The 23,108-nt window shown below is 39.0% G+C and overlaps 1 protein-coding gene across 2 annotated transcripts in view; it reads left to right on the top strand.

Annotated features, from left to right (window-relative positions):
- The window catches only part of LOC145981311 (nonsense-mediated mRNA decay factor SMG8), a 112,880-nt gene that overhangs the window by 88,429 nt on the left and 1,343 nt on the right, over window positions 1–23,108 (top strand). Inside the window, exons 14-18 of one of the 2 annotated variants that reach the window (XM_083114510.1) lie at window positions 10,920–11,029; window positions 14,152–14,286; window positions 17,706–18,002; window positions 18,987–19,167; window positions 20,422–20,601. In XM_083114510.1, coding sequence (XP_082970636.1) covers window positions 10,920–11,029; window positions 14,152–14,286; window positions 17,706–18,002; window positions 18,987–19,167; window positions 20,422–20,601 — 903 coding nt within the window. Of the gene's footprint in view, window positions 1–10,919; window positions 11,030–14,139; window positions 14,287–17,705; window positions 18,003–18,986; window positions 19,168–20,421; window positions 20,602–23,108 lie in introns of both variants that reach the window. The other variant, XM_083114509.1, reaches the window with a different exon arrangement.

The following is a 23,108-nucleotide window of genomic DNA, read 5'->3' as shown; positions in this document are numbered from 1 at the left end:
TTGCCCTTCTATATATGTTCACTCTTTTCCCACTAGTGTCTCCAATCTTTCCTTATCAGGGTCCACTCTTCCTTACAAATATGTTATTTCCCCCTCCAACATGTGTCAATTTCCTCCTTATGTATCTGTAAGTGTCCACTTCCTCCATTCTAAACCAAGTGCCCACTTCCCACATTTTACACAAATGTTCACTTCACCCATTCTACACAAAGTGTCTACATCTACAGAACTTTCCATTTCCCATTCTACCCTTGCCCATTCTTCTCCTACACGTGTCCACTTTCCTTCTTCTGAAAGGGTTCACTTTCCCCATTCTACAAAAGTGTCCACCTCTCTCATTCCACATAAATGCCCACTTCAATCATTTTACACAGGTACCCACTTCACTCTCTTTCCACAAGTATCCATTTCGCCCATTCGACTGAAGTGCCCACCTAACCCATTCTACACAAGTGTCCACATCAATCATTTTACACGCGGGTGCAGTTCCATATCCACGCAGTTGTTTACTCTTCTCGTACCAGTTCACTCTACTTCTGCAAGTATCCACTTCCTCCATTTTACACAAGTGTATTCTTCCCCCATTCTAGAGAAGTGTCCACTTCCCCATTCTACACAAGTGTCCACTTCCCCATTCTGCACAAGTGTCCACTTCCCCATTCTGCACAAGGGCCCACTTCCTCATTCTGCACAAGTGTCCACTTCCCCATTCTGCACAAGTGCCCACTTCCCCTTTCTACACATGTGTCCACTCCCCATTCTACATAAGTGTCCACTTCCCCATTCTGCACAAGTGTCCACTTCCCCATTCTGCACAAGTGCCCACTTCCCCATTCTGCACAAGTGCCCACTTCCCCATTGTGCACAAGTGTCCACTTCCTCATTCTGCACATGTGTCCACTTCCTCATTCTGCACAAGTGTCCACTTCCCCATTCTGCACAAGTGCCCACTTCCCCTTTCTCCACATGTGTCCACTCCCCATTCTGCACAAGTGTCCACTTCCCCATTCTGCACAAGTGCCCACTTCCCCATTCTGCACAAGTGCCCACTTCCCCATTCTGCACAAGTGTCCACTTCCCCATTTTGCACAAGTGTCCACTTCCTCATTCTACACAAGTGTCCACTTCCTCATTCTACACAAGTGTCCACTTCCTCATTCTACACAAGTGTCCACTTCCTCATTCTACACAAGTGCCCACTTCCTCATTCTACAAGTGCAACTTTTGCTGCACGTTCCCATCATTTCCCTACAGATGCACTCAATCTTACCCCTCTGCAAGTGTTCACATTTCTCCTACAAGTGTCCATTATTTCCTCCTACAGGTGGCCATTTTCCCCCTGTTCAGTGACCATCTTCCCCTCTCGTGACATTTTGCAGAATTCACCACACAAGCAACGTGCTTCCAACAGCCAATGACGTAACCAGTAACATCCAGCTTTGTAACAGCCTCTGAAACCCGATTCCCAAAGCTTATGTATGACTGCTCATTAAGCCGTTCTTTGTGCGACGACTTCGTACCCACAGTGCGTGAGCTACGTGGGGAAGGGGGGGCAGCATGCGTGTTTTTGTGTATTCACCTGTCGGATCACACGGGATGTTACCAGTGACATAGGTGGAACCTGCAGGCATTTTGCAGCGTTTTATACACCACAAGAACGTACCATTAATTTTGATCAAAGCTGTGACGTTGCTGCTTAAAAGCAAGGAGATTATTAGGCATTGCCCAAAAACCGAGGCTTCGTCAAAGGACACGAGCCCCCCACCCCCTCTATTTAAATATTGCACGAATTTTCACGCATTACTCGTCATGAAATGAAGCTTACTTCTTGTGTTTGCTCCTGAATCGCTATATTTCTAAGGGCATCTCTTGTACGCTGTCAATATGCATTTGTGAGAGCTCAGGTACGGATCAGCCATGTCCATCAACTTTGTAATGACGTTTGGGTAAACAAGAGCAGGAATGTGTGGAAAATTTCCAGCGTCCTCTCGATCTACGTCACGGGGAATGTTTTTCCCTCTTGTTTGAACATTTTCCAGCAGCCAAACAAACGCGCTACTGCTACAATTCGCCAGAAGTTCAAATAGGCCCGATTGATAACGGTTACGGAATAGCGACACTGTGGGTGAAATGTGGCAACACTGCTTCGATGAGTTGTGGCGGGCCATTGAGGCAGTGTTGCCATGTGAGGGAAAATTCAGCTAATGTTTTAGATGTAAAGGGAAAAAGAAAGAAATGCTATGAAAATATCAAAATTGCAGGGAAATTTTCAGGTAGCAGGGTCATAACATATTCAAATAATTGTGAAGCGTAATTTATTCTTCTGAAATGAACTAGAATTATTATTTTCTTTAATGGCTTGCGTGGGGATGTAAGGAGTGATATTCTCTCTACTGAACTGTCAACCTGTGCTGCATTTGGTAGGCTAGCGAGGCTATGGTGGCTTAACCCGCAGTCAAGAATTCTGTGATTATCCGTTCAACCATATTATCACCATTCAGCCCTATCATCGCGATCAATCAATCGTTGCAGAAAAGCGATGTAAAATAAACTAAATCCATGGATTAAATTGACTAGGAGGCAATAAATTTTCATCTATTAAACATCTTGCTTTTTCTCTCTCGCTCCCCACCGTGCGTATGTGTGTATTGTATGATTTCTCATGCTTTCTTTAATATTCCACCTCTTCTTTCCAATACCTTCTTACTTGTATTTACAAATAAAAACGGCATCAATACGTACAACACTCCCAAGGACACAACTTTTTCTTTTTAATCTCGCTTGGAAAATTCTCTCTAGACACCTATGGTGCCATCTATTGAGCATCCTGTTGAACATAGCATTATCATCGTTATCTGCTGCTCCATGACGGGTCTCCCTTATCGCACAACACTTTTGCTACCTTGCGTTCTGACGTCAGCAGAGACTCCTATTTATTTTTAGTCTAAATGCCTATGTTGTTAAGTTAGGCTAGCTAGGTTTACTTTTCTGGGCATAAATAATAAATTTACAGTGTATTTATGCTAATTGAACCAAACCTAACAACGTAGGCATTCCTCGTCTGACGTCAGAACACAAGGTAGCAAAAGTGTTGTGCAGCACGGGAAACCCATGCATGACGACCAACCAATAACCATCCTCAGTGGACATGTTACGTCACATTAAGCTGACTTATTTCGTCTTTGTTAATTCGAACTTCCAACTTTCCAAACAACATAATATGAATAAAATAAAGAGAACACCCTGGAACACAATTTCGAAAATTTATTATAGGAAAAGTTAACTATAAGCCATTATACAGTACACGAAAATTCGAACATGGAAGCATTAGGAAAAAAACTTGAAATCAAATTTCATAGAGAAGTTGTATTCTGCTAGTAATTCTTAAATGAGATTTTCAAAATTTATATAAATACTTTGGTTTAAACTAAAAGGAATAGATTAAGCAGACCTTTATTGATAGTATAAATTTCTGCAAAAAAATCTTTAATCTCTGTCTTAAAAATAAATGTTATAGCAAGATTTTACAATTAAAGTTAATGCACGTCATCAGCGCCATCTACTAGTCAAAAAATTTACTACCAGTTCTCCGTCTTTTCCACTTCCAATCTTTACCACAGACAGATCATACTGGGAATAAGTTGCTTTGAAGGAGAAAAGGAACTCGGTATAAAAGAATAAAAGGAATCAAAGGAAAAGAGAGAAATGGAAAAGGACCAATAAAAAGGAAGAAGAGGAACGCTATTTTCAATTACGGAAACCCAAGAAGAACGAAGCTTTCCAGCACGCCTTGGCTGAAATGGGGAAAGAAAGGAAATCACTTTCTGCTTATTCCCGCGAGGTGTCGTCCCAATCGCCAGCCGCGATATTGCTTTCCTCTGCAGACGTGGCTTGACGGGTTAGGTCACGAATAGTGGCGCGATTTGATTTTTCTTCTTCTTCTCTTTCGTGGTATCTGGAAGGAGTCTGTGCGTTTCAGTAGGGTAAGGCTACTTTCAATCATTCTTTAAAGCTCGCAAATGCTGTCAATTGGAAATATGCACTACTTGGAAACAGCTATTTGCCTCTTCTGTGTGCAAGAAATAACCTTGTCTCATCCCAGAGCCAGCCCTAGAGAGGGACAACTGGGGCACTCGCTCGAGGCCCCGCGCGTCAGGGAGGCCCGCACCAGATGAAAATAATTGTTCGTGTACAGTTTATAACAAGTTTAAAGGAGCCAAGTGCTTCCAATTAAGCAAGTAATCTGATTTTTCCTGACGTCATGGATTGTTTAGACATAGATACATAAAAATATCCAAAATTACCGAAATCATATTCTAAACAAAACACGTAATGAAATACTATTCATATGTATCAATAAAAAATAATATGCACTATTAGTTTCAGTTTAGGATGAAATCATGAAGTGAAAATACCATTTCGTAACAAACCATGTAAATTCAGGGAAAGAAGCAGAAAAGAATTATGATAGAGAATGTTATTTGAAACGTTTAAATATTGTTACTTTGCTAGGGAGATTAATAGTTTGATATTGAACACACCACGTTTTACAATTATATAATAATAAACGTCGCGCACTGGCAGATTGGAAATATAAAGGAAAAACTGATTTAGAAACTTCTATTAATTCCTGGCTTTAATCTTCAACACGTCCTTCTTATTGTTCTTATGTAACAATATGAAATGTGTCAATTAATTGGTTATTAATTGTAATAATGTTTATATTGTCCTTACATAGGAAAAAATCTCTGAAAAATTTTGGCCAGCTCTAACTCATTCCCACTCAACGTTTTAATGGGTGCCTGTGCTTGCTCAGTGTTGATGGATGAGCACCTCTCGTTACAGTGACAGTAGGTAGTTACAGATAAAAATCCTCAAAAGTAACTAGTTGCTTCCAAACACTGACTACATATGTGTATGCATGGAAGTTAACTTTTCTCAAGCCCTAGTCACTGCTCAAAACTTGAGTTGTCAACACTGTTATTGTAATAATCTGGAGTTGAAATTTAGTAAACATGGCATTAGGATACGCACGAGCGCCGTGCAAATAAATCCAGAGGTACAATACAAACTCATATGTGCAGTCAGGGGCTCGGAAGGAGTTATGTTTCTCTTCCTCCACTACCCTTCCTGCAAGTCCCCTTGGCCCCCATACCCCCGTTATTCAACCTATACTTACCCTGCAGGACACAATAGGCTCGACCATATCAGAGCAAATATCCAGGGCATTTCCTGAACAAGACAAACAAGCGGAAACGATCCAGAGCGGGATTGAGGAGAAAGAGAGGGGGTAGGAGAGGAAAAGGGGAGGGAAAGAAGGTTGAACAGATAGGAGAGAAGAGAAGAAGGGTAGATGCAGCAGGTAAGAGAAAATTGTTATGATTACGGTTATTGCAGAGCGTGCAATTGCCGTGTTGCTAATGAATGGACAGTAACTCCATCTGGCGTTATTTTCGTAGGCAATTCGTTCAGGTAACACTCTCACTCCAGTAATTATCTTACGTGGGGAAGACGAAAAGTTGGGATGCCTTAGGACTACGAGAACATTATGTAGAATAAAAAAGTAGTGCCCTGGCTCGCGGAAGCACCTTGAACCGTTGTGCTACGGTGATGTGTAGGCCGCAAGGGGGCCCTTAATAGGAAAGATAAAATTATTAATGATCTGTACTTATAACTTTCTAAAGGCATTTTCGACGCTAGAGCATGCATGGGGAAGAATGTTACTAGGTTTTATGTTTCTCGGGTACTAGTCGTGCTGCTTTGTTAATTTTCTATGCAAATGAAACGGCAGGATGCCCATGGACGCATAAGGGAAGCTGTAAGTGGAAGTATACTTGGTTAAATTCTAGCATAGAATCTTAATGACTCTCACAAGTATTTTAATCTATAATATTTGTTGTAAGCTCGCGAGATGAGAGATTTGTAGTGTAACATTCGACCTTTTTTTAACTGGTATCAAGTTCGGATTGAGTGACTAATGAATCACTCTGTATGGTCTCGCTCAAATAAGTTTTTATTAGTTTTTGACACATATAAATGGCCCCGTCAAATAATTTGTCAGGTGCAAGATGCTGCCGTTCAAAGAACCTTGTTTTTATTAGATAACTGCAAAAAGTTTTTTTGTCCAAAGTAACACACACACATACATATATATTACCTACAAGCGTACACCTCTCGGAATGTTCTGTTTGATTACAACGCCACCTCTCGGAAATGTTCTGTTCGATTGCAACGCCACCTCTCGGAAATGTTCTGTTTGATTACAACGCCACCTCTCGGAAATGTTCTGTTTTGTAAACAAAGAGCAAACCTCGGACCGCGCAAGGAGTAAAGCAATCGGTGTTTACAAAATGCAATCAATGACGGCTTCTAAACACACATTCGCACACATTATTAGCATTTTACTAACTAGGGCGACGTTTACAAACAATGACAGTGGCGGCTTGTAATCACACATTCGCGATTATCTCGAAAACGGCTCCTATGTTTACTGAGACTTTCTTGCTTCTATTATCATGCACTTTCACCAGTGTCAGTTTGCGCTATTACTTATGGGACACCCTGTATATATATATATATATATACATCAGGAAACCAGATGGTAAGAGACCTGTAGGAAGGCCAAGACGAAGATGGAGGGACAACGTTGAGATGGACTTAAAGGAAATCGGTAGGGATGGAAAAGAGTATATAAGACTTGCTCAAGATAGGGAAACATGGAAGGCCTGTGTTGCTGCAGCCATGAACCTTCGGGTTTAAGAAGGCTAGAGAGTTAGTTAGTTATGTTTTCCAAAGTCTCAAGTATCATATGAGTTATACAAAAACTTTGGAATATTTATTAATTCTGCTGCAAAATGCAGGATGGAAAACTGACTTCATTAAACAGAATTAAACTTTATGCAATACCTATGCAATGCCAATGACTACATAAATCAGTCTAAAATATTTTATAGTAAAAACTCTTTTTCTTTTGTATAATAAGTCACTATTTTCCTGTAGTTTACGGTTATTACAAGCATAAGAAAACAGTTTTTTCTTTGTGACGTTTCAGGAGAACACACGCTCCTTTCATCAGACATTTATTTTCATTTTGACTAAAGATACAGTTATAACAATGGTTACTACTTTTTTAAACAAAACGAATCCGTTATATAATGGATGTTGTCAATGTTACATTGTTGTAATATAGCAACTTAACTGTGAAAAGAAGCAGTCTGTTTTATTTTTATTTCAGATTATTATTATTATTATTATTTAATTATATCATCAGGTAATTCAAATTCATCATTGTTTTCACAAAGTCTCTTGATGTTTTCTGTTACATTAAATTTTAAAGATGGTGGCTTACTCCATTTGTGAAAATAAAAACTCCATACTAGATCTATGTTACCATTTTCATTATTTAATTTATTCCAGTGTTCTTCTGCAATGAACGAAGCTTCCCAGACATTCAACTCTGTGTTTCCCGTTAATCTTTTTAAAACCCTTCTCTTCGATGATATGAGTTGACAAACCTGTTCTTGGGTTTAGATTTATAATGTCCAAATCGTGTTCGTGCCATCTTATTGCCATTTTCCTTGCTGTTTGTCCCACATAATCCTTTGAACATGAACAACTTATATTATATATTCCTGTGGTTTCCGCATCTGGTAGAGAGTTTCTCATTTTGAATTCATTAAATGTACATTCCAAACTTCTTGGTGATTTAAAAACAATTTTGAAATTAAAACTTCTAAAAATTTTTGCAATTTTATGTGAGAATCCCTTGTGGAATGGAATGCACACACATTTCTTTTCATCTTTGTCTGTATTTCTCTTTTCCTTTAGTTTTCTTTTGACTTGTTTTTTGATTTGGTTTATTCTGTTAGTGTGAAAGCCATTTTCTTTTGCTATATTAAAAAGCCTTTCTTCTTCATTTTTGATATCCTTATTATTAGAACATAGTCTTTGTGCTCTCAGGAAAAAAATTAAAAATATGTTATCCATTGTTATACGCAAATGTTCTGAATTGGCATGGATGTATTTTTCCCCACAGGGTCATTCACTTTTCATGTTTACGGAACCCTATCATGTTATATATCGTTGTAAAGCTTAAATTCTGTAGTTTCTGAATATGGCAACAGTATTCCATTCAAGATGGTGACACTAATGTGCAATGCGGTTGAAATAAGCTCATCACAAAGGAATGTTGTGAATTTTGTGATACTTTGGATGAAAGAAAAGATAAGGAAAGAGAAACAATTAAATAATTAAAATGTATTACTGGCCAAATAATATGAAACATATGGAGTGTGTAAATGCCTTAATGAAAGAAATATTGTGCTGCTACCTGCTAGTTTGATGGTCCTGAAACTTTTAAATGTTACATTAGTCATGGAAAAAGTATATATTTTGAAGTTGTTTTATTTTTAGAAAAAGTAAAAAGAAAATGAACAAAACCAGGTATAAAACTTTAAAGGCCATTTCCCACGGTTTTTCACTTTGTAATGTAATGTTCTGCAACACCAAGAATAGCAGTGCTGTTCTGGTGGAATTTGAAAACACATGGGATACGTATCAGTGGTATTTGTTGGTGAGAATTAATAGAAAATAACTTCCTGAGCACTGCATTGTACTGCGCATTATATAAGAGATATAATTTTAGTCACTTTTGCCCATTAAAAACCAGGATTCGAATTATACATGCACGTGCATTATACACGCGCAAATACAGTATGTACATATTTAGTATGGATGTGCCGAAGCAGATTACAGATGTATGAAAATCGGCATTGGCAAAAATTCATTATTTAAACCAGTACAGATAATACTAGAGTTTTACCTTCTAATAAGTTTTATATTTTAATTTAAGAAGATTTATTGAAAATTAGGTTATGATTCTTTATCATAGTAGAGTTTCTGTAATAAAATTATTGCAAACTCTCATTCAGAGAATCAACCTACCTCAAAATCAGAAATAAAACAGTACATTGCTGAACCAACTATTCCACGTGACCAGGATCCACTGTTGTATTGGAAATTCAAAAATGAGTATCCAAACCTGAAGCAAGTGGTGAGAAAATACTTGGGCATACCTGCTGCATCAGTATTCAGTTGTTGCTGGACTGATTTGCGATAAGCGAAGTAAGTTACTGCCAGAAGTGCTTCCAAAACTCATGTTTCTGAAGTTGAATCTGCCAGCATTAAATTTACAACATTGAGAACAGGAATTCATTTTGCATTTCAAAGAACTGCTTGTGTACTTATGTTAAATCTCTTGAGAATCTATGTTCATCTTAAAGGTTCACATAACCACTTTTTGTAGATGCGAATATTCGCATCTCTTGAGAATATATATGTATATAAATATGATATGCAATAGCAAATTTATTTTTGTGATGCTGAAAATAACATCCCATTTCTGTTGAATAATCTTATGTATCGGAATCAGTTAAATATCGGCATTGTTATTGGTTTCAAAAATTATCGGTGAGTACATCGGCATCGGTAAATTTTCAGTTTCGTCACATCCCTAGTATTTAGCTTACTTTAAGTTGCAGGGCATCACTTGTATAAAAACAAGAAGGCATGGCTATATTTGACAGTAATGATTGATCTATGTATATTGTTTTGAAATGTAAGTGCAACAGACAATGTGCATAATTAAGAAGAATTTAATAAATGCTTGTCCTGGATACAGACATGCATTACTTCTGTTGTATAATTATTTTATTAGTGATAGTCATTGTAGTTTCTAATTGTATGCTAATATGTTTCCATATAATTAAATTGTAAATGCACACTATAAAATTAAGAATATCTTCAGTTGCTTGTAATTTACAATGATGATAATAGGATAGTAGAGGGTAGTGGAGAGCTTCAAATATCTAGGAAGCATAATTGAGAGAAGTGGAAGAATAGATGAGGAGGTAAACAGAAGTGGACAAATGGGTGGTGGACTATATCAAAGCGTTCGAAGATTAATATGGAACGAGGATGTACCTATGAAATGGAAGAAGGTAATATATAATAACACATACTATGTACCAATAATTACATACATAGCAGAGACTTGGACAATGACAGAGAGAGACAAAAGAAAGATGCAGGCAGTGGAGATGAAATTTTAAGGAGTATATTGGGGAAGACTAGAAGGGATAGAATAAGGAATGAGGAGATCCGACAGACAGTGGGTGTGGTGAAGCTTGAGGACAGGATAGATCAGGCACAGATGAGAAGGTTCGGACACATGAAGAGGATGGATGCAGAAAGACTACCAGTAAGAGCTTACAATGCAGAAGGAGTGGGAATAAGGCCAAGAGGGAGACCAAGATGTCTGTGGAAAGTGCAGATAGTGGAGAGTGTTAGGAGAAGAGGACAAGATTGGAACTCCGTGGAAAGAGAGGAGTGGTGGAAGACCAGGGAAAAATGGAGAGGCTTAACTTCTATGCTGACCCAGTCAGAGGCAGGAAACTGTGAAGGATGATGATGATGATAATAGGATTAGAGCTGATCTGATACTACTTTGACCAATGTTTAAAAATTGTAACAATTAAAAGTTGTTCAAAAGATTTGTTAAAGTTAGTGTGCAAGTTTTCCACTCCAATTATATAGTTCCACTTTAAAGTTAAAATTTATGTTATTCAGTCACACAATACTGGTGCGAAATAAATAGCAATTTTGAATTTTGAATAATTTCCAAGATAACTGCGAAAATTTTGTGTGAAGACCAAGAAACCAGGAATGTATCTGCCAGTATTCTGTGAATAAAGTCCAACCAGTACCAGTTCAGTCCTAAATAGAAGACAATACAAAAAATAGCATCAATTGGATACTTATAGTTAGTAACCACTATGCTTAAATATATTTAGTTGCAATAACAATGTCATATATCTCGATGATGTGCATATTTTACTTATTTAAGTATTTGTTCTGATCAGGGCAGCCCAGTTATTCCCGAAGGCCACAGGCAGGAAGGACAGTGGGCCCAAAGGCCTGGAACCACATCTCACCAGTGGAACACAAAGCAATACACAAGGACTAAGCCTAGGTGAGACTACTTTCATTTGAAAAGTTTTGTAGTTTATTTTTCTTCAATAAACTTCATTCCCTTGAATACAACATAACGTTTAAAATTTGGTTACTAACGTGGAAATTCATTTTGAAATCTGGCCCCAAAACCTGGGAAAAGTCTGGTTTGCCAAAATGAATGCGAACCCATGTGCAAACTTGAATTTCCTGATGGTAAATTGACATGGCATGGTTTAAATATTTTAACATTTATAAATACGTGGGTCGTACCGAAAGTAATGCAGAAGTGGTCATAACCTCTTTATTAACTGATGCAGGTCGTTCAGATTGCACATGTAGTTGGAGTGACTCTTCCTCTATACAAACCAGCTACTCAACAGTATCCATTTAACCTTTAAAGTCCCGTGGTGCTTATGCAGTATTTACCTCTGTCCCAGGCCATTTAAATGAGTTTTGTAAGGTTTAGCAAAAATCGTTATAGCTTCTTTCCTATGGCAGATAATTTAGTGAAACAAGAAACATTTTACTAAGAATAAAATGTACTTTGACATAGAAAAGACTAAGTGTTGCGATCTGTATGTATTTGTGGCTTCAAATGTCAAAATTGAAAAAGAGGAAAGAAAACAAAATTTTGCCCCTCCCCCCTCCTTGTTGAGACATGGGACAGGAATAAATTCTATGTCCTATTTGCAACCACATGTCTACATTATAATTCACTATTTGTTTTGTTCCTAATGCCTTTTGCCATCCGAAGAAAAAACAAACGAAGTGCACGAGTTACTTTCAACAAGGTTTGGCAACACTTACAATGATGTGCATGAGTTATTTTCGACAAGGGTTGACAACATGCACAATGAAGTGCAAGAGTTATTTTTAGTCCCGATCCTACCTCTTACTCCCCCTTTCGTTTTCCTTCCGAAGAAGGAGTGGTTGTCTTTTGAAGCAAGCATTGTGCAAAGTCCATTTCACCCGCTGAAAACTTATCGCCGCAAACACTTTTGACAACAATGCCCCCTCCTCCTCCGACCATGACCTGCTTCGGCATGTTGAGAAGGAAAACAATAAACAAACGATTTCCTCACAACGGCACCAACTCACTTCTGTGAGCTTTGTCATTCGATGCCTCGTTTACTGTGCGGACAAAGAGCAGGTGTAAATTTAGCTGCTGCTGCTGACGTCATAAGGGAGTTGAAGAGTACCAGCGTCGCTGTCAATGCATATCGACTCTTGGTTTCAAGTTCCATGCACTTCGAGTCATGAGCATAGGACATGAACAGGGTTGCAAGGCGACGAAAAAAGGTTCTGTTCCATCGGTTAGCACATGACCGATCGGGACTGTGGCAAAAAATGCCATCGATCAGCATATGACTGATCGGGACTGTAAAGGTTAAAGCAATGCTTTACCGCCATCGCTGAACCCAATCCTAGAATCCTCTTTGAAAAAAGTCTGGTGTGCACTGTCGTATCCACTTCTTCACAGCCACTTTCACCTCGTCTGTGTCATCAAATCGAAGTCCCCCGAAGACTGTCCTTCATTGGACCAAACAAGTAGAAGTCTAAGGGTGCCAGATCTGGCTGTACGGTGGATGCGGGACCACATACCAACTCATTTTGCCGATCACCTGATTTGTTGCCAAAGAGGTGTGTGGTCATGCATTGTCATGGTGAATGTGGATCGCTTTCACGTTCTTGTGCAGTCTCTTCCTCCTAATGGCTTCTCTAAGCTTATGGAGTGTCTCAGTGTACCGCTCGCTGTTGATGGTACGGCTTCATTCCAGGAAATCAAGGAGAATGACACGCAATCAACTCATCCACTCGCTGACGATTCGTGTCAGTGGTCGCAGTTGATGGTCTCCCACTGCGCGGTTTGTCTTCAATGCTGGTTTCCCCTTCTGTAAACATCTTCATCCACCTGTGCACATTGCTGTTGTCAATGGTGTCATCTCCGTACACATTTTGTAGCCTTCTGTGGATGTTGGACAGTGCACACCGGACTTTTTTTAAAGAGGATTCTAGAGTTGCATCGCTTTAAATGGAGACTATGTTGAGTAGCTAGCCAACTTCATGTGCAATTTGAACGACCTACATCAGTTAATAAAGAGGTTATGACCACTTTTGCATTACTTTTGGTATGGCCCTCGCATCCTGTGCTACTCTAAGTTATCACAGTGTTCAATATTTGTATTGTTGGGAATTTGTACATTATTGATGTAGCTTCAGAGACTTTTGAACTCAACCCTACTTGTAGGTTATCAGCGTCAGTAAATGTTATGGCTATCTGCAAAAATGTCATATGTACCTATGTGTGTATTTTATTATTAACCTTAAATGTTCATTGGGAGCCTGTTTGCCTTGATTTGTACCATTGCGCACCGGGACATCCTATGACCAGAGTTCAAGTTGCCTGAATTTAAAAAAAAAAACTAACTGTAATTACTAAAAACATGCATTTTAATTTTATTGGCATCCTTTATAACCTGATAACAATAACCAAGCTCTGTACCCTGATACTTATTGAATAAAATGATGCATGAATTTTAACTGTGCCAGTCTTACTTTCTAATATACTACATTTTATTTAGAGCAGTACGTAACTTAGATTACAAGCTGAAAAAAGACTGGATGTTGAGGCTAATACTGGAAAAAAAAAAAACAGCCTAAGCCAGTGGTTCCCAAAGTATGCACCGTGGTATCCTGGGGTGCCTTGGCTGGCTTGCAGGGGTGCCGGAAAATGTTCCAATATTTTCACTGAAATGACACTTGTTAGTCTACCCATGGTTTTAGAATCGGACCATCACATCAATCCAAATGTGTGCTTATTTAGTATTTTTTACACATAAAATGTTTCTGGATTTGTGAACATAAGACATGCAACCTAACCACATGAACTGAGCGTAGCAAGTGTTAGATAAGACTACATTCTGACTTGGTTGCCGTGAAACGAAAAAGTTTGGGAACCCCTGGCCTAGGCATCTAAACGTTAAGGAAAAAATATTTTATTATTTCTAACTACGTATTGTGTTTAGCTTAAGTCGGTTCATCAATTTACTATAATGGAATAAAGTATTTACATTTTCCATTCTGTGAAACTTTAATTCAAGTTAGAAACGAAATTACTGTTGGTGTTAGCCTGTCTTTCAGGTCAGTCTGGTGAAAGTGATCTACTCCATGAGGACCCTTCTCGCCTGAGTCCACATCAGCCCCGAGACGAGAGCATTCCAGAAGGACACGAAATAGTCATTCAAGTCACGGATGCTGATCCTGAGAGCAGTAAAGGTAAGGATGTACACATGAAATTATTGTCATAATTTATGGATGGGACAAATTAATGGGTTTTCTATAGTATAGGTTGATCCCCCCTCTGTCTGTCTGTGTGTGGGTGTGTGTGTGTGTAGCATACAGGGTCCGTTCTGAAAGTATCCGAACTTATTTATTTGCAAACAATTTATTGATGACAATTACAACTGCTGTGAATATTCTTCAATGTAGGCACCTTCAGCCTCAATACAGCGAGTATAGCGACTTTTCCACTGTTCACAGCAGTCCTGGAAGTCCATGACTGACACCCTCTTTAATGCTGCGCTCGTGGCATCTTGAACCTCTTCAATTGACACAAAATGCTTCCCCTTGAGCACCCTTTCGACCTTGGGAAACAAAAAGAAGTCAGCCGATGCCAAGTCCAGGCTGTAAGGGGGATGAGGCAGCATTGCCACGCGTACGTTAGCCAAATACTCACCTACCGACAGCGCTGTGTGAGCCGGCGCGTTGTCGTGGTGAAGCACCCACCTGTCGGCGATGTCAGACCAGACGCGCTGAACCCTCTGTCGGAGACGCTGAAGCACTGTTTTGTAGTAAGCTGCATTCACGGTGATCCCAGCAGGTACAACTCTTTGTGCACGACCCCCTTTGCATCGAAAAAGACAAGGAGCATTGTCTTCACCTTTGATTTTGACATCCGGGCCTTCTTTTGACGAGGGGATGTGGGGGTGTGCCATTCTGAACTTTGTCTCTTGCTTTCAGGGTCGTAAGCCTCCCGTAGCATGGTTAAAGTCTCCGTAAATTTTTTTTTCAGTTTAACACAAAATTTCACAGCATAGCGCTGTTCCAAAATGCGCTCCATTTTCACCAAATCCACCAACTGCAAATTCTCGACGTGGCGTTTTTTCCGTGTACACAACACGAGCGATTGCACCTCAACCACTGCTCGCAGGCAACTGAGCGAGGCCTTGTTTTGAAGGTTAAGGTCCCCACTGCCACCTGGTGCAGCTTACCTGAACCCTCGACCAATTCTCGTACCGCGCTGCGGACAGTTCAGATACTTTCAGAACGGACAATGTACATGTATGGGCTTATCTACATGTAGAGTGTAATTTAGTGCAAAATTGATAAATGTGTTATTACTTTTATGAATATAAACATATAATTCATGTCACTGTTTTGTAAAGGAGTAATATTAACAAATGGAAATTATATTAAAGAGGAAATAAAAAGTAGGCTTAATTCAGGAAATGCATGTTACTTCTCTCTTCATAAACCTTTGTCTTCTCGTTTAATATCTAAGAAACTAAAAGTTAAAATATACAAAACAGTAATTTTGCCTGTAGTATTATATGGGTGTGAAACTTGGTCCCTTACATTGAAAGAGGAACATAAATTGAGAGTATTTGAAAATAAGATCCTTAGGAAAATCTTTGGACCTAAAAGGGATGAGGAGACAGGTGAGTGGAGAAGGTTACATAATTTAGAACTACATAATTTGTATTCATGTCCAGATATTATTAGAATGATTAAATCAAGAAGACTTAGGTGGGCAGGCCATGTGGCACGAATGGGAGAGGAAAGAGGAGTTTACAGGATTCTTGTTGGGAAACCAGATGGTAAGAGACCTGTAGGAAGGCCAAGACGAAGATGGAGGGACAACGTTGAGATGGACCTAAAGAAAATCGGTAGGGATGGAAAAGAGTATATAGATCTTGCTCAAGATAGGGACAGATGGAGGGCCTGTGTTGCTGCAGCCATGAACCTTCGGGTTTAAGAAGGCTAGAGAGTTAGTTAGTTAGTTAGTTTTGTAAAGGCTGCAGTAGTACATTAAGTGCAGAGGTGAATGAACTATTTGTGTTCAAGGAATGTTAGAAATTTTTAATATCTGATCAGTAGAATATCAATTGTTGGTATCAATAAATTTTATGTTAGTTTATCAGTAAGTTGTTTTTTTTTCCTTCCAAAAAGTTTATATCCATCTGTCTCTACTATATATTTTTTTACATTTCTGGGGGCACACAACTTTGTTTCAGCCTTACACTGGGAATGAAAATTGTGGTATACAGACTTAGGGCTCTTCTGTGATGCAGGTGTCCAAGATGACATATTTCTGCATGTGCGATTGGAGTCTGAGAATCTGAAAGGAGGTTTTGAACCATTTTTATAACAGCTCCAGTTGCTGATATTAGAATGAGCTTCCCGATGACATTGTAGATAATGCCATCACCTTGCAATCAAGGGGCCTCGGCTCCAATATTTTTTTTTGGAGGGTACACAGTGGTTCAGGTAACACTTTTAACTGTTGGTCCAGCACCAGTTCTTACTGAAAGAAGAGGTGAATTTCAAAAACTAGTCCTAGAATGAAACTACTAAAGAAATGTAACTACAATTAGGAAGACCGTGAGCGTAAAGGTTCTGGCCAAGCATGAAAAAGTCCAATGAATAGGAATCGAGTTCTGTTGACAGTTCTTCACCACTGTTTATTGCCTGTGAGATGGGAATGGGAAGAAGAAATATCTCACAGTTCATGGGCTTTGTTGGTTGCGTTTGTGCAGTTGGAAACCTCTCATTCGAGGAGGTGCGATCATGTTGGAATGAGTGGCAGAACTCCTTTGCGAATGTGTCGACCATCGTTAATACCAATTAGTTATTCCACAGGTACAGTTCTTGTACCACGACTGCAAAACCAAACTACACTAGATGACCACATAATGCCAACCGACATGACGGTCCTGGAACAACTTCAGCAAACGGTTGCCCAGCTCCGGGCACAATTCCAGTTGATGCAAGAATGCCTGGACCGCCAAGAACAAGATGCTGGTCCCAAGTTTAACATTGAGGAAGCCATGCAGCTTGTGAATACCAAGGCCAACGACCCCACCACACTTAACCAGAGACAGGTAGAGGCCATGTATATGATCATGATGCACAGTCACCTTCCTCATCTTACTGCGAAAGAAAATACCTTTTTCTATGACCGACTCCGCACCTTATCCATCGCCTTTCTCCGGGGCTGGCGTGTCGTGGCCCATAACGCCACAGCTACTACGGTGACCGGGCTGGACGTATATGTGCCCCATCTGTAAGGCTGTGCTTCAGCCTCTCCCTCCATGCCCAGCACCTGTCGACGTCTTCGACACCCAGGCTCAACAGATTGATGGGCCACCCATTGAACTTCAGTGTGGCATTGTAATCTTCTCAGAATAAACATGAGGTGTTTCCATGAAATCCCCCCACAGTATATTTTACCTCTCAAGGCAAGCAGTTCCTCCACTGCTCTGCTGGTTACTGGCCTGTACAAGTGCATGGGATTTAGTCAATCCTGACATTACTGTTCAGAATATTTTTTATATTGTTGCAGAAAATAGAATAAAGAAATGCAGATATGAAAATGTTGTGTAGGGGATCTGATGTTGTTGTACTTCCGTTTTCAGACAAGAACTTAGTTCGTCAACCATCAACGACAGAATACTTACCTGGAATGCTCCACAACCAGTCTCCGATAGGACTTCTACCTCAGTACCCTTCCTGGTCGCTGGTTTGCCTTGGACCGTCAAGTCTCTACTCTCACAATCTTGGGCTACAAGATCAACCTGGACTTCTGCAGGGATCAGGGTATCTGTTACCATGGGATGTAAACGTTAGATTGGAACAGCGCGAGCGATGGCCATCCGTCAACGACACACTATCAAGAAAACCACATCTGCTTCGTGCTCGGAAAGGAAAAGGGGGTGAGTTATTGCTTCTTGTGATTTGATGTGGAACACTCATGTTTTTGGATTTGTTTTTTGTCATTTACATCCAATTCTTATGTGCAAACATACAAGAAAATGGTCTTTCATTATCTAGTATGTGTTTGCATTACTTGCTTGCATTTCATACCATATTCCTTACACTTAAGTTAGTGCTAATTCTTCAGTACAGTCTGTAATTGAGTTCATAGTTCCATTATTTTGATATTGTTTTTATAGAATTTAATATAATACACTTGTCCTGTTTTTGTAAAATAAATTTCTAACACATCTACATCTTCCATTTCCAAGGCAGAATTCATCAGATCCATAATTACTTACATTAAAGACCCATACCTTTGGAATTCTAGAACAGTCATGGAAATTAAATGTGTGTTTTTCCCTCCAAACTAGTTTATTTTTGGGAATATTATTTTGTTTTTTGTCATTTATTTTCAACAATGTTTGATTAACATGCAAAGTTGTAACCTAACACACATATTAAATCACTGTAGACCCATACAGAAAAGTTATTTAAAAGTGCCTCAAAATGTCATAAAATTTGGTTTGGCAAAGTGAGTAGCAACCATGAAGAGGTAGTACATTGGTTAACAGTAGGGATAATTTTACCGATCCAATATATCTAAAAATACTTTATATTTAGTGCAATATTCTGCCATTTTGTTATACTGTTTATGGGTATTAGAAACATAATCTCCATTCTGTACTTTTAAAAAGCAAGTACTTTTGCATTGCAGTCATCTGGTAACATACATTTATTAAGAAGTCAATGAACCATTCACGATTTTCAAGGACCATTTGGAATTTATATATGATCAGTAGAATTCGGTATCGGTAAATTTTATATAGGTACTTCATAGGTATTGGCCATAATTTCATATCAGCCCATTCCTAGTAATCTGTATATTTTATTTATTTGACACAAGTGTGTCTCTTTGTACATATAATATATTTAATTTTCAGACCTGTCAGAATTTGTTGTGAAGATATTTGTTGGTGTGGAGTACGAGTGCCCGAGAGGCCACCGATTCATGTGCTCTGCTCCTGACAAAGTCCTGAAGACAACCGGGTCTGGTTTGGTCAAGGATAATGGCAAGGAAGTCACAGGGAAGGATATGCCCCTATATTTTCCATGCCCTTGCAGGTAAGGAGTGTACAACAAATAATGATTTATGTGTATTTTATTCAATTTTCAGTGTTACCACTAATCTGGAAATTTTGAAAACATTAAAAAAAACTGGAAAAGTCCAGATAATTAACAGGGTGGCTTCTCGCAAGGAATTCCTTGAATTCTACGTGAATTTTTCTCTGTAGACGTGAAAAATTGCAAGTTTTATTAAACCAAATCCCATTGTTTATACATTTATTTATAAATGCACTGAGGCAAGTTTAGTGTTTATTTTTTATCGAGGAAGGGAAATAAAGTTGCATGGAAAATAAAAAAGAATTCTCTCAATCCATTTACTTTGTTAGTGTCGTTTTTTAGACATGGTGGCTACTCACCTGGAATTCTAGGAACTATGCGTGAATTTTTCTCCGTAGACGTGAAAATTGCAAGTTTTATTGATCCAAATGAATTCATACATTCATACAAATGCCTCGAGGCAAGTTTTACACAGTTTAGCTTTTATTTTTATGAAGTTGCCTGAAATATTAAAAAGCATTTTTGTATAACTAGATTAGGTCAGTATATCCCGTAACATTTGTGACTTGCGTTTGTAGATTGAATATTTTAAATATTATACCGTTTAATTGAATTGAATTAGAATTTTTGGATACATTGGAATCACACAGACCATTTATATTGTTAATTATTTGTGTGTAGTATGTGTGTGGGTGGTGAGAGTCAGCAATACGTAAGATTGAAATAGAGAAAACTCCTGTTTGGATCTTTGAATTTTTTGAAAGTTGGCATTGAAAACCGGGAATTATACTTGAATTTTATGATGGTTCAAGAGTGACACCCTCTTAGAACAGCATATCTGACAAATGGAAGATTATTGAAAGATATCTTGAAGTTGGTTAGGTAAATTTGAGTTTGAAATTCTTATACAATTAACAATTATTCGTAGATTAGTATATTCTGTAACATTTGTGACTTTTATGCACACCAGCAACTTCTTCATAAGTATAGAAATTGCTGGAAAATTTGAAGTTTTAACACTTCTGTTTTTGTTTTACTTGCATTGGTGCTTTATTGTTATATGTAATAAATACATAATAAATATATACAATAAATAAGAAGTGTTGCAGTAAACCAGGTCAGATTGGTCATGAAATTTGATCTAATACAGCTGATACCAACCAGTCTCAAGGTTGTTTTTTTTTTTTTTGTAAAATTCTTGGCTTTAACTTTGCATTGGTCCATTTCTTTAAATTAATAATGTTTTTATTGCAGGAGTGCCAAACCGTTGATCGCTCAGTTGATGAGGATTCACGTCGTTACTCCAAAAGCCCCAGTTCACGTGACTCTGAACCCTCAAGTGCAGCCGGCACCTGCCCCTTGCCCTGTATTTGTAACGGGAAATGAAGAACCGCTGAGGCTTTCGCAGAGTGCATACTGGGTGCTACGACTTCCGTATCCTTTGCAAGTTTTATTACACGATGCAGCGTATTTTCTGTGTTCCAAATCGTTATGTGAAAACTACAGGAATTTAGCTCAAAAAAGTGTACTGTTTGGTTCTTTCACGTTTCTACTAACTTCGAGGAGTTCTATTTGAAGTCAAATTGATGGATCTTCATCTCTTCTCCTTGGTGGTAAAGTGGAGTCATATCTCCAATGTACCGATATTTTATTATTATTATTATTATTATAAATCGGGACAGATTATTCAATACTCTGTCGGTGTTGGCTGGTATAGGCATATCTGTGTATCGGTAAAATCACCTATTATTTTACCGATCTGATATATCTATTGTAGAGATATGGTGATTGAAAGTACGAGAAAACCTCGTCAAGAGATTATTTATGCTTGTTCATTAACTGGAATTGTCCGACCGCCGACCAATCTCAAGAATGTGCATGCTTCGTTATTTCCTCAGAACTTTAACAGTGGTAAATATGTGGATCTAACTTGATCCAGCCTGTTCGAAAGGTGTAATAACCTTTCGAGGCAAAAGATTATAAAAGAAAGCTCGCCCCAGGGCTCGCTCTAATTTTACTCATTTACGAGGGGCAATCAAGTTGCTCCGACCCTAACATAGAAGGAATGACATTATGATTGATTTTTTATTTTGTTATTGTTTAGTGATCCTTTATATGCTTTCATTCCGAATTGCAAGTCTGAGTGGCGTACAGTTTTCTGTTTACAGGGGTTAAACTGAATGAAGTTGTGTCAATGTCGCAGAATGGAGAAATCTGAGGTGAGAGCGGTGATCAAATATTTTGTGAAGAAGAAGTGGACGGTATCCAAAATTCATGAGGATTTGGTGGATACACTAGGGGACACTGCTCCTTCATACAGTATGGTGAAGAGATGGTGTCGTGAGTTTAATTGTCGGAGAGAGTCGTGGGAGGATGAACATGCAGGTGGAGCACCAAAAACTGTCATAACGACCGAAAACATTAACAAAGTCTACGATATCGTGCTGAAGGATCGTCGAGTCACTCTCCGTCATGTTGCTGAGATGTGTGGCCTGTCATATGGCACTGTGCAAAACATAATTACCCAGGAATTGCAAATGAAAAAAAATGCTGCAAGATGGGTGCCTCGAAACCTCACCCCAGATCAGAAGCGCACCCGAGTTCATCAGTCAAGAATTTCTTGACAAGTTTCGTGCTGATATAGACTATTTCCTTGCCCAATTTGTAACTATGGATGAAACATGGGTACATCACTTTGACCCAGAAACAAAATCACAAAGCATGGAGTGGAAACACCCACATTCTCCACCAACGAAGAAGTTCAAGGTGCAAACGTCAGCCAAGAAGGTGATGGCCTCAATTTTCTGGGACTGCAGGGGTGTCCTTCTTGTGGACTATCTACAAAGAGGCCAAACCATCACTGGCACATACTACAGTGACCTAATCAAGAAATTACGTGATTCCATCAAGAGAAAGAGGTGTGGGATATTGACCCGTGGTGTGCTCCTTTACCAGGACAATGCACCTGTCCACACCTCATACATTGCGAGGGTTGCTATCACAGATGCATCGTTCGAATTGTTGCCCCACCCTCCCTATTCCCCAGATTTGGTCCCCAGTGATTTCCATTTGTTCAAACATTTGAAGAATGACATTCGTGGGCAAAAATTTTCTGATGATTCTGAGGTGGTAAGGGCTGTGGACTCATGGTTGGAGGACCAGTCAGAAGAATTTTTTTTGCAAGGCATCCAGGCGTTGGGCATTGGAGTTGTAGGGGAGTATGTTGAAAAATTAAAAAAAAACTGAAATGCTATTGCCGCTCTTTCTATGTTAAGGTCAGAGCAACCTTATCACCCCTCGCACTTTACGTCGAACTGAACTACAACAATGGTGTACGAAGTTTACGGCTGCATAAGCCTTGCAGCCATTCGTGCTGGATTGCTCGGAAGAGTGAGCCGAGGGTCACTGTATCGAACCTTGGCATCAGTCACAAGATGCATTTGGACAAGACACATTATTCGTCTACCAGGTATGAACAAGCGTGAACAACCTAAATTCAATCAATCATATCTCCTTTCTCTCAGTCAGAGCATGTTCAATCACAAGTATATTTAAGCTCTACCTAAATGTGTCATTGTTGCATCCCTGTGACCTCAGATCCCTGGCAAAAGGGGATTAAAACACTATAAATATCTTATAATTTGGTGCAAAATTCTGCCATTTGTTATAATTTTTATGGATAATCTCCATGCCCTACTTTTTAAAAAAGTAAATGTCTAAATATGCAACTTCTGTTGCTCTGCAGTCACCTCAAAACCCACATTTATTAAGGAGGTCAATGAACCATTCAAGTCTTCAAGCACCATTTGGAATTTCATATCGGCCCATCCATTATTATTATTATTATTTTGTGGCAATCTGAAAATAAAAAGTGAACACAGTACTTTTTGGACTTACGTTCCTCTGGTTCTCACATAACAAAATGTCCTTTCCCTTACAGT

This window comes from Lepisma saccharinum, chromosome 29 (genome assembly GCF_977018435.1).
Source record: "Lepisma saccharinum chromosome 29, izLepSacc3.1, whole genome shotgun sequence".
Lineage (NCBI taxonomy): Eukaryota > Metazoa > Arthropoda > Insecta > Zygentoma > Lepismatidae > Lepisma > Lepisma saccharinum.
This window is presented reverse-complemented; position numbering and strand designations above follow the sequence as displayed.